The sequence below is a fragment of the Oncorhynchus gorbuscha genome, linkage group LG02, assembly GCF_021184085.1.
Source record: "Oncorhynchus gorbuscha isolate QuinsamMale2020 ecotype Even-year linkage group LG02, OgorEven_v1.0, whole genome shotgun sequence".
Taxonomy (NCBI): domain Eukaryota; kingdom Metazoa; phylum Chordata; class Actinopteri; order Salmoniformes; family Salmonidae; genus Oncorhynchus; species Oncorhynchus gorbuscha.
The window spans coordinates 48089729-48103041 of NC_060174.1; the positions used below are offsets into that span (position 1 = coordinate 48089729).

The following is a 13313-nucleotide window of genomic DNA, read 5'->3' on the forward strand; positions in this document are numbered from 1 at the left end:
TATTTTTAATAATGTAATGAACACTGAACAAAAACAAATAAAACAACAAAACGAACAGTCCTGTATGGTGCTGAAAAAACACTGAACAGAAAATAATCACCCACAACTCAAGGGTGAAAACAGGCTACCTAAGTATGGTTCTCAATCAGGGACAACGATTGACAGCTGCCTCTGATTGATAACCATACCAGGACAAACACAGAAATCCCAAATCATAGAAAAAAGAACATAGACTGCCCAACCCAACTTACGCCCTGACAATACTAAAACAAAGACAAAACAAAGGAACTAAGGTCAGAACGTGACAATAACAGAGTTGTCGTAATACATTATAACATTGAATTCCACTGTAGGTATGTTGTTTCACCTCATCTCTCTACAAATGTGACTGGTTGACTGACAGTTGAGTGTACAGTGTATAACAATCTAGGCATCCCTTCACCTGTCCTTGAAAGTAGGACAGTAATAAAATAATTGTATTTAATTTATTTATACTCCAAATTACGCAATGAAACAGTGGTAAAACAGTGTTGTGAGTCCATGGCGTGTCCAGTCCAGTCCCCCTCTATGTCACGGCCATGAGAGTAATAAAAGCCAGGCGTGACGAGCAGCAGACTCACACAGAGATGACCTCTGGGGCCCCGTTGAATTTTCGCCAGCTGCCCTGACTCCACAATCATATTGATCTAACAGCCAGATGCTTTACACATGACAGAAGTAATGGAGGGAAGCAATTTTCCTTGATAAATTTGTGTAAGACGAAGAATTCCTTCTGGAGGTATTTTAGAAGAAGAAGAAAAAGTCTTCATTGATACTGACAATTGTTTCAATTTGCATTCTGTCTAGGCACCCGTGGGCCCAGTCTTCCCTCCCTATAACTAGTATCTCTCACTCTCTCTGTCTTTGTCTCTTTCTCTCTGTGGCTCTCTCTTTTCTCTCTCTGACTCACATAAGCTCCACCAGGATTCCTCCATAGTATTCCTTAGGCCTCATTATACTCATAGTGAAATGTCTTTTTGTGCCTCTTCACCATTGAGGTCCTGTCAGTCACAGGCAGCTACAAACAACTGACAGTGCTGAGGAAAACAACACATTTATAGGAGGAAGCTGAACTTGGAATTGAGTTGCTTCGGAAACTGTGCTTTTCTTACAGAACACCCAGCCTATATCTATTTGTTACCCTGTGGGAAAGAGGAGGGAATGATTCCATTGTCTTGTAGGGGGAGGGGGGAGTCTGGAGGAGCAGCTGAACACTGCTGTTTTCATAGTCATTCCATCCCGGGTGACACAGCAAACACAGATGCTTCGCAGCGCCTGCTAAAGTATATGTGTGTTTTCAAGGAGATGCAGATGGGAGAAAATCAAGACATGGAATAAATGATAGCTTGGCAAAAGACTCAGGGCGGATGTAACTTTCTGACACAATATTTAAAATGTCACAACATGTGATTTAAAAGTAGTGTGTTTCTTCCGATCTCGATGGAAATCTCCAGACTCGAGAGCACTAAACATTTGCCTTGAGCCTCCTATCAATCAAACACTTACATTACTACGGAAACCCGTAGAGATGTTCAAGCAATCTCTGATATCAAATCTTATTATGTGATATTTTTCAAACAGTACAAATGTCTGAACATGTTTGCTACAGTACAAGAGAATCAATATATAGAGTTATACCTCATATTACTGTATACTTTATTAGCAGATTGACTTTAAATGTTTAAAAAATAAAACAGAACATCAATGTCATGCTGCAGTGAGCTTCAGCCTTGAGAGCTAGCTCAAGGATGCTACTAAATAACAGTTGCGTGCAATCTCTGGCCCAAATAAAAACAGCAATGAACTGTGCTTTATACAAATACAGCAGCTGAGATGGTAATGGTAACACTACTGCTGTTCCCTTCCATTAAAAGCTTTGACGCTGGCTGGGTTTGTGAGAAAAGCTTTTAAAAAAGGAGATCACTTGGACAGAAAACACACTCTAAAGGAAAGATGGACTGTTGTTTCTCTTTGTTTATTTGAGCCGTTCTTGCCATAATATGGAACTTGGTCTTTTACCAAAAAGGGCCTTTTTCTATATATCACCTCTACCTTGTCACAACACAACTGATTGGCTCAAACGCATTAAGAAGGAAAGAAATTAACTTAACAATGCACACATGTTAATAGAAATGCATTCCAGGTGACTACCTCATGAAGCTGGTTGAGAGAATGCCAAGAGTGTGCAAAGCTGTCCTCAAGGCAAAGGGTGGCTACTTTGAAGAATCTCAAATATAAAATATATTTAGATTTGTTGAACACTTTTTTTGGTTACTACATAATTCCATGTGTTATTTCATAGTTTTGATGTCTTCACTATGATTCTACATGGTAGAAAATAGTAAATTGACCAATTCGGCCACTTGGGTACATTTAGGCAAACTTGTGAGGGACACCTGGCAGACTTAAAAAAATAAAAATGTTTATTTAACCAGGCAAATCAGTTAATAAAAAATTGTTTACAATGACGGCCTACACAGGCCAATCCCGGCCAATTGTGCGCAGCCCTATGGGACTCTCAATAACGGCCTGTTAATGTGATATAGACTGGATTCGAACCAGGAGATGCAGTGCCTTAGATCACTGCGCCAATTGGGAGACTTCATATTACACATGTAGCTCTCTCATTCTTGAATGTATCAGTCAGAAACTGTGCACACACACTGTCGCCCTGTTGTGGACAACATCTAAATTATTCCCAGCTTCTTAACTCAATGTATGGCCTTTATTTTGCATTTAAAGGATGGTGCAACAAAAAATAAAAATAAACGCATATTCTCCTACAGTAATTTCACATCTCTACAAACTTCAAAGTGTTTCCTTTCAAATAGTATCAAGAATATGCATATCATTGTTTCAGGTCCTGAGCTACAGGCAGATAGTTCCTCAATCATACCCAAATCTAACAGTATGATGCTGTAAAGAAAGTAGGCCAAATGTTTTGCCTTTGGAAAAGGTGTGAAGTTCAGTTCTGCTTCTTAAAAATGTGATTAAATGAGTGGTACCACTATACCTTTATCAGGATAGACGCCATGGTCATTATGACACAGGGGGCTATTGAAACTTGGTCAAGGTGACCATATATTTCCCCTGACCTGTTGACCATTTCCCCCTCACTATGTCATATCCTGCTGTGGTATAATATTCTGCAACTGTAGATCATCCACCGCTAATGTGTATTATCCCTGCTACATGTAATGCACTCGCCCCCTTTGACCTAACGAGCAGATATGCAACTGAGTCAGCTTGTCTGTCTATCCATAGCAACGTAGAAACAAAGTGATGCTTTTCATCTCTGTAAACACAAGGTTATATCTAATCTGGGCTCATCTCTCTCCAAACAAACTTAGTTTGCTTCCCTTGCTTCCCTGGGTAATAACTTCTCTGGCCTAGATAAATAAGAGCGAGGAGGGTTAGGAAATCTGGGTGTTTGTTTCTCTGAGGTCTAAGGCACAAGTGGAGTATTTTACTAACTTTATCTACACATATTTTAGTTTTATTTAAAATGAATGAGGCCGCTTTTTGTACATCTCCCAGCAGATGTTCATTAGGATGGGAAATCAGATGTGCTGTGTCATGCTGATCTCATTGAATCATTTGTCAATTATTTGTGCAATTAAATGATGACAATCAGTCCCACTTTACAATAGGTTGTTATCAATTTCTATCTTAGCGATACACAGGCAAATTTGCCCTTCTTCTGTTTGACGGGCAGAGCCCACAATGGATGGAAAATTAACCTTAACTATACATACCTGTCAGGCAATAAATAGTACACCTTTATTTTATATCACTCAAATGTACAAATAAATGGTGGCTACTATTGAGAGACACAGTCAATGCATTGGGCGGGCTGCGGGCTTGCCCCCCCAGCTGTGAATGGTTTGCTTGATATTTAATTAAATGTAACATTATTGACAACAACTTCTACAAAGACCTAAAAACAAGTCAGTAGTAATGCGATTGTAATAATGACCTCAACAGGACCATAATGCACATTGAATGTATTTGATCTATTTTGGGTGGCATTAGGGACATTTGAAGATGCCAATGAAAATGGGATTCAAACCTTGAGAGTAGAAAACGGTTACACACTCAAGGAGACGAAGGAGCCAGTGTGGGCTGAAGCTAAGCAGGTTGTGGGATGGTTTGTTCCTTTTTACATTATGAGGTAGTTAAGGATGTTTGTTCTCACTGTTGGAGAACTCTCTCACTCAGTAGGTGGTGTATTTTCATCGCAAGTTGAGCGAAAGAGACAACTCTTTCGTTAGCTGTTCTTACTGAGGTTTTAGGAGGAATGTATTGACTCTTTTTTTGTGGTGATTTTGTAATACAAAGATAATTACTCAAATATGAGCACAGAAAACATGCACAGTATATTACCTGGAATTTGCCAGCATAGTGGTCGTCTCTGGTTCCCTCCGTCCCCTCCTTCAGAGCGATGAGTGTAAAGCCTCTAAAATAGGAGGGACTGGAGGCGTACAGAGTCACTGGAAACAGGAAAGGAGGGGAGTTAAGAGAATATAGGTCAAAGATAAAGTAAGTAGTCCCATCCCAAATGCAGACCCTCCCAGGTACTAAGAAGAGAGAAACAAACTCAGCTGGTGGAGCCAACTACATGTATGTGGGCCATTTCCTGGTTGCTAGAATTCTAATAGTTCGCTACATTTCAGTTTGTGACAAAACATGCAAGTATAGTGAAGAGAATCATTGTACAACTGATTACCTACAGTTGAAGTCGGAAGTTTACATTCACCTTAGCCAAATACATTTAAACTCAGTTTTTCACAAATCCTGACATTTAATCGTAGCAAAAATTCCCTGTCTTAGGTCAGTTAGGATCACCACATTATTTTAAGAATGTGAAATGTCAGAATAATAGTAGAGAGAAGATTTATTTCACCTTTTATCTCTTTCATCACATTCCTAGTGGGTCAGAAGTTTACATACACTCAATTAGTATTTGCCTTTAAATTGTTTAACTTGGGTCAAATGTGTCGGGTGGCCTTCCACAAGCTTCCCACAATAAGTTGGGTGAATTTTGGCCCATTCCTCCTGACAGAGCTGGTGTTACTGAGTCAAGCTTGTAGGCCTCCTTGCTAGCACACTCTTTTTCAGTTCTGCCCACAAATGTTCTATGGGATTGAGGTCAGGGCTTTGTGATGGCCACTCCAATACCTTGACTTTGCTGTCCTTAAGCCATTTTGCCACAACTTTGGAAGTATGCTTGGGGTCAATGTCCATTTGGAAGACCCATTTTCGACCAAGCTTTAACTTCCTGACTGATGTCTTTAGATGTTGTTCAATATATCCACATAATTTGCAACCATGCTTGAACTGATGTCTTAAGATGTTGCTTCCATAACTTCCCATCCTCAAGATGGCATCAATTTTGTAAAGTGCACCAGTCCCTCCTGCAGCAAAACACCCCACAACATGATGCTGCCACCCCCGTGCTTCACGGTTGGGATGGTGTTCTTCAGTTTGCAAGCCTCCCCCTTTTTCCTCCAAATTTAACAATGGTCATTATGGTCAAACAGTTATATTTTTGTTTCATTTGACCAGAGGACATTTCTCCAAAAATATGATCTTTGTCCCCATGTGCAGTTGCAAAACCATAGTCTGGCTTTTTTATGGTGGCTTTGGAGCAGTGGCTTCTTCCTTGCTGAGCGGCTTTTCAGGTTATGTTGATATAGGACTCGTTTTACTGTTGATGTAGATACTTTGTTTCCTCCAGCATCTTCACAAGGACCTTTGCTGTTGTTCTGGGATTGATTTGCATTTTCACACCATTCTTTTGATTTTCCCATGATGTCAAGCAAAGAGGCACTGAGTTTGAAGGTAGGACTTGAAATACATACACAGGTACCCCTCCAATTTCCCAAGCTGTTTAAAGGATCAGTCAACTTAGTGTATGTAAATAATCTGTCTGTAAACAATTGTTGGAAAAATGACTTGTAATCATGCACAAAGTAGCTGTCCTAACCAACTTGTCAAAACTATAGTTTGTTTAACAAGACATTTGTGGAGTGGTTGAAAAAAAGAGTTTTAATGACTCCAACCAAAGTGTATGTAAACTTCCGACTTCAACTGTATGTCCTTTTTGCCGCACATGACCATTCAACTGGGCAGTAGTGTCACGCCCTGACCTTAGTTATCTTTGTTTTCTTTACTATTTTGGTTAGGTTAGGATGTGACGAGGGTGATGTGTGTTTTCGTCTTGTCTAGGGTTTTTTGTATATCTATGGGGTTTTGGGATTGTCTAGGTAAATGTAGGTCTATGGTGGCCTGAATTGGTTCCCAATCAGAGACAGCTGTTTATCATTGTCTCTGATTGAGGATCCTATTTAGGTTGCCATTTTCCATTTTGGTTTGTGGGTTATTGTCTATGTGTAGTTGCATGTCAGCCCTCGTTATTATTAGCGTCACGGTCATTTTGTTAGTGTTCTTCGTAAATAAAGAAGAATGTTTTCAAATCACGCAGTGCCTTGGTCTCATCGTTACTACGAAAGTGACAAGTAGTCCAGGTGCGCCAACTAGAACCTGTAGAACCTGTCTGGTTGATTTAGAGGTCAAGAAAGCAGAGCAACACCTGATCATGAACAAACCTCTTCCCATTTTAGCAACAATTGAGTCAATTGATCTTATTTGGTGACAATACAATGAAGAATTGCATTATTGTTTTTGAGTACAAAATCAGACTCTAGGCTGCAGTGAAAATGTAATTTGAATAACAGCCATAAAGCCCTGTGATTTTATTGTTTCATTACATTTGGATCTGCTGTGGGTCTACTCTCAACCGTTTATAAGGTTTAGAAAGGAACATTAGCAGGCCATTCTGGCTGTATTTTAAGTTCTGATACTGAGATGCAGTGTCACTTCCAGATCATCATTCTCCCAATTTGTCCTATAATTTCACATGACTGGGTAGGGACAAACTATGGGTGAGCCAGGCCCACCCACTGTGGAGCCAGGCCCATCCAATCAGAATAAGTTTTTCCACACAAAAGGGCTTTATTACAGACAGCAGGTGAAGAAGCCAGATGTGGAAGTCCTGGGCTGGCATGGTTACACGTGGTCTGTGGTTGTGAGGCCTTGTGGACGTACTGCCAAATTATCAAAAATGACATTGAATGTGGCTTATGGTAGAAAAATAAACATTCAATTCTCCGGCAACAGCCCTGGTGGAAATTCCTGCAGTCAGCATGCCAGTTGCAGGATCATTCAAAACTTGAGACATCTGTGGCATTGTGTTGTGTGACAAAACTGCACATTTTAGAATGGCCTTTTATTGTACCCAGAACAAGATGCACATGTGTAATAATCATGCTGTTTAATCAGCTTCTTAATATGCCACACCTGTTAGGTGGAAGGATTATTTGGGTAAAGGAGAAATGCTCACTAACAGGGATGTAATCAAGTTTGTTCACTAAATTTGAGAGAAATAAGCTTTGTGTGTCTGGAAAATTTGGGGGGGATCTTTATTTCAGCTCATGAAACATGGGACCCACACTACATGTTGCATTTATATTTTTTTCCCGTACCTTTCATGATAATTAAACAGCATGGAAACAACTCGCAAATGTGCATATTGTTATTATGCACATTTTTTTATATTTGCATGAAAATCTTTGACTAATTGGATGGAAACCTAGCTATATACACCCCAATGGCAAGTGCGCTAGTCCAGTGTCACTTTGATTATGCCTCCACATCATGGTTCACCAGCAGCCCCAAACATATAAAGCATAAACTATAGACAAACTTGTAAGAATTGTACTTAAACTCCCCCTCAAGCATTTGTCTGCATCTATGAAATTGTATATATGTATTTATGTCAAATAAAATAGGGACCACAATGGAAATAGGTCCGACTTTATAGTGCAATCGTCAGGAAGTCCAGGGTCCAGTTGCAGATCCAGTTGTTTAGGCCCAGGGTCCTTAGCTTAGTGAAGAGCTTTGTGGGTATTATGGTGTTGAATACTGAACAGCATTCTCACATAGGTGTTCCTTTTGTCCAGGTGGGAAAGAGCAGTGTGGAATGCGATTGAGATGACGTCATCTGTGGATCTGTTGGGGCAGTATGCAAATTGATGTAGGTCTAGGGTTTCCATCATGGTGGTGTTGATGTGAGCCTTGACCAGCCTTTCAAAGCACTTCATGGCTTCCGACGTGAGTGCTACAGGGTAAAATCATTTAAGCAGGTTACCTTCACTTTCTTGGGCACAGGGACTATGGTGGTCTTTTGAAACATGCAGGTATTACAGACTCCGTCCAGGAGAGTTTGAAAATGTCAGTGAAGACACTTGCCAGTACAAGTCCTGGTAATCCATCTGGCCCTGCGGCTTTAAACTTTTTACTGCCTAGTTAAATCAAATTTTAAAAAACATTTCAAAAAGTATCTCACATCGGCTACGGAGTGCGTGATCACAGTCGTCCTGAACAGCTGGTTCTCTCATGCATGCTTCAGTGTTGCTTGCCTCGAAGCAAGTATAAAAGGCATTTAGCTCGTCTGGTAGGCTAGCGTCACTGGGCAGCTCTCGGCTGTGATTCCCTTTGTAGTCCGTAATAGTTTGCAAGCCCTGCCACATCCGACGAACGTCAGAGTCGGTGTAGTAGGATTCGATCTTAGTCCGGTATTGACGCTTTGCCTGTTTGATGGTTCATCTGAGGGCATAGCGGGTTCATCTGAGGGCATAGCGGGATTTCTTATAAGTGTATAGTGGATGTGGCCTGTAATCCATGGCCTCTGTTTCTGAAATGTACGTACGGTCACTGTGGGGATGAAGTCTTCGATGCACTTATTGATGAAGCCGGTGACTGAGGTGGTATACTCCTCAATGACATTGGATGAATCCTGGAACTTATTCCAATCTGCACTAGCAAAACACTCCTGTAGCATAGCATCAGTGTCATCTGACCACTTCCTTATTAAGCGATTCAATGGTACTTCCTGATTTATTTTTTTCTTGTAAGCAGAAATCAGGAGGATTGAATTATAGTCAGATTTGCCAAATGGAAGGCGAGGGAGAGCTTTGTATGAGTCTCTGTGTGTGGAGTAACGGTGGTCTAGACTTGTCTTCCCTCTGGTTGCACATGTGACATGCTGGTAGAAAAGACGTAAAACATGCATATCTAAAATAAATTGTATATCCCAAAGACAACAAAAAATGACTGATAAATAAAATCAATCAATCCAAAATGTGCAGTGGCCATTTGATGAATGGAAAGAGACATCCGTTACAAAACACTAAAATATTTAAAAACATTTAATACTGGGTAGGCCTACAAGATAGGGAAGGGGGTATTTTCTGTTTTTCGAGGTTGACAGTCTATTTATTGTGATGTTTAAAAATGTAAAGTGCCGGAGTCATTATGCTTTGTTTATTGGTTGTGTGGTGCATTGGAACAGGAAATTTGTGGAAAATTCATTGCATATATTTTATATAATTATACATATGGCATCAAAATGTTGAAAATCTGATTTCCCCCTAGCTGATCATTGTCTGCAGCCGACTTTTATCTTAGTGTAATGAAACAGGCAGAGAGAGTGCGTGCGTCGGCGAACCCGCAACCTTCTGGCCCATAGCCCTGCTTGGCATTGACTGTGCCACAAAAGCATGCTAAAGTGCAAGGGGAGGGTTATGTGAAAACCTTTTTTTTTTCATTGAGGCAGTATGTGTGTCAACAAAAAGTGACCAAAATATTGCTCAAACATCGATTTCTCAATTGACATGACTATAACTGCTAAATAGAACCAGAAAAAACTACAACTAAACAAAAATAGAAATAATTTCAGTTGACTAACATTGACTACTAAATGGAATGGACAAAAGTTTGTGGAGAGATTTTCAGTATTAAGCACAATTCATATTAGCAGCAGAGTTCTGTTCAGCAGTGGGAAGGACGTGGCACACTCACCCTAGCCTACATCAGCTGATGAGCTGCAGACGAGCAAGCGATGAGTGTGGGCAGACAGGCTCCGAATACACATATCGCGCAGGCAATGCTTGCTTCCATGTAGCTAACTAGTCACCACCCGACTTCTAGTTAGTTACCCATTGCCTAGTTAAGAAGCACAAGCTGCTTTAGGAAAATAAAACAATACAATACTCCTTTGAGTATAGAAAAGTTGTTGAATTTGTAGTCTCACTCAACCCTCACACTTTTCCCACTGTATTTCATAGCCAGGTTCTGTAACCAACATACTAATCAAGTCTCCCTCGTATGCTCTTGACAAAATTGCTTGATTCTAGCTATTACCATCTAAAAGATATAACCCACAATACCGGCGCTACGTTTTTTTCTTTCTATTGTGTATTTTACATTCATAAAGCGTATACCGGGCTTTTCTAAAACTAGCCTACTTGCTGACCGGACAGTTAACTATTTGTTTAGGCAACACCTTGTTCAGTCATGTTACCTCATTAGCTAGCTGTAGCTAAAAACCTGGGGCGCGTTCAGCAGGAAGCAACGTTTTGGAACGTTCGGATAGAAATATTCTATGTGGAACAAACATGCCTCTCTGACATTTTGAATAAGGAATAATGTTGGCTCTGTTAATATAATTTCTATCTGCAGCGTTCAGGTATGTTTTGCAACTGAACGTTGCCTTGGTGGCATGGAAAGAAAGGGAAATGGATAGTGAACCATTTATTGACTAAATCCCACTACACTATATCTGACTGGGTAAATAACTTTATTTTGAATTCATGTGGACACAGTGACTCAGACTTGAACACTTGGACCAGGACTCAAGCACGAGGACTTCAGCCATAGGAACTTGTGACTTGACTCGTGATTCGACCATTGGTGACTCATTATTTAATCTGACTCGAACACAAGGTACCTGGAACTCGATTCTGACTCGAGGTTTAGTGACTCGACTACATCACTGGGCGAAACAGTCATTAGCTCCAGTTCAAAGTCATTAGCCCCATTCTGCCTTTGGACATCAATGTGGCTGCAACGTCTGTGGAACGTTGATAACAATGACAACTGAGTGACAGAGGTGCAACCCATACTACTTTGCATCTGGTGATTGTACTACTCTCCCACTCTCTCTGCTTGTGTGTGTGCTTGTTTTGTATGTAATATGCAATATCTTGGTAGGCTGAATTAGGTCCCCGTACATGGCCAGATAATTGTTATATATTATTTACTTGTCGGTCATATGTCTGCTGTTGGGAAGAAAATGTTATGCTTTGGAAGAAAATATGATGTTATGCAGAAGAATATGTCGGTGGGACAAGGCTATGTATGTTTGATCAAATGGAAGTCAGTGATTTATGATTACTATAAATTAATGGAGGCAAGACAAATGTGATGTGACTAAAATGAAAGGGCATTTTGTTGACTTAAAATGGGCCACTGTTTGTGCTATTTTGACAATAAGACTAAATCATTATTTAAATGACAAATCTGACTCAGACTTAAGGCTATTTTTGTCAAAATGACTAAGACTAGACTAAAACAAATTGTTTTAAAGAGTGACAAAATGAACACTCCATTTGGGAGGGGTGGTGCATTTGTTTTATGACACCTTGAGTTGGACCAACCCCACCCCCTGTAAATGTCCAATTGTCCCTATATGTTTTGCATTTCAAGTGACATAATGAGGTGTGATAAGTAGCCTACTCTGGTTGGCTACATTTACGAAATGAAGTCACTTATGCACGGAACTTAAACTTGACTTTGGTGTTAGGCTCCTGGAGTAAGCTACTTTCTGATAGTTGTCATTTCAAAGCCACTTCAATTTGGTGGATATAACAAAAGCCAAGTAAGTAACTAAGTAAAATGTGCTCTAGTTGCATACCTCTGTAGATGCTAGCAGGTTGGTAGTTTTCGGGGTCCCCCTCTACTCTTAGCCGAAACTCATTGTAGCCATCTCTCCGTGTACCCTGTGTCTGTGCCCGTAAAATCCTGCCGCAATATCCATCCGACTTCGCATGCTTATCTGTGGGTTCTTCGACGAAAGCGAGAGCATTGCACATAAAACTCGAAACCAAATACTGCAAAAGCAGCAAATGCATATACATTCCCATAATATATGTTCTGGTGCGAAGTTCTTTATTCCACCTATAAAAGGAAACAAAATATAGGAGTATAAATTCTCTCACCACAGTCCCCACGAAAATAAATACCTGCAAACTATTTAGCCCTGACACTTGGTAGAAATTGTGTGAGAAACCGCGGTGAATCCATCCCAGACGGGCGGGTTTTGAAGTTCGATGGCACTGCTTCAGTACCTATAGTTACACTGATTTGAGAGGAAAGCCGTGATAGGTGGCTTGAGTGATGAGTTAAGGGAGTAGGCTCATTCTCAGGGTCCGGGAAATAGCGAAGCGCAGCATTGAAACGAATAGATTGAAGCGATGAAAGCAGCAGAGTTTAAACAAAACCCAGACATTCCTACCAGTGGCCGCTGTGAGCCTGTGACCGAGGAGTGTTTGACATTCTTGATGAGACGCAGGAAAGCTGTCGGCCAATGTTTGCACAGCGGTGGATCTCACAAGTTAATTACATCAGCGCGCTCATAACAATTGTGTGTCTTTTCTTTGCGTAAAACATTTTATTAATGGTAATTGGGGTACAATCGTTTGGTATATCAAAACCATGTCTCAATTAGTTACGTTTGACGATGAAAGAATTATAGTTTATTTGAAAGTGCATGATTTATTTATTTTATCTTTAGGGAATAGATCTGCTTTAATATTACATAGATTGTGGCTTCATCTATATAATTGTCTGCATCATTTCCAATCCCCCATAGTGTATTTATAAAACATATACAGTACCAGTCAAAAGTTTGGACACACCTACTCATTCAAGGATTTTTCTTTATTTTCACTTTTTTCTACATTGTAGAATAATAGTGAAAACATAAAAACTATGAAATAATACATGCTGGTTAAGTGTGCCTTAAATTCTAAATAAATATCAGACAGTGTCACCAGCAAAGCACCCCCACACCATTACACCTCCTCCTCCATGCTTCACGGTGGAAACTACACATGCAGAGATCATCTGTTCACCTACTCTGCATCTCACAAAGACACAGCAAATTTGGACTCAACAGACCAAAGGTCAGATTTCCACCGGTTTAGTGTCCGCGCAGTCTCCTCTGAACAGTTGACATTGAGATGTGTCTGTTACTTGAATCATTTATTTGGGCTGCAATTTATGAGGCTGGTACCTCTAATGAACTTATCCTATGCAGCAGAGTTAACTGGGTCTTCCTTTCCTGTGGTGGTCCTCATGAGAGCCAATTTCAT

General features: G+C 40.3%; 1 protein-coding gene across 1 annotated transcript in view; it reads right to left on the minus strand.

The window, feature by feature from the left end:
* The window catches only part of LOC124003491 (spondin-1-like), a 131370-nt gene extending 118893 nt beyond the window's left edge, over positions 1-12477 (minus strand). Inside the window, exons 1-2 of the mRNA XM_046311778.1 lie at positions 11855-12477; positions 4423-4529 (exon numbers count right to left, since the gene is read on the minus strand). Coding sequence (XP_046167734.1) covers positions 4423-4529; positions 11855-12083 — 336 coding nt within the window. The 5' untranslated portion in view covers positions 12084-12477. The remainder of the gene's footprint in view (positions 1-4422; positions 4530-11854) is intronic.
* Between the last annotated feature and the right edge of the window lie 836 nt (positions 12478-13313).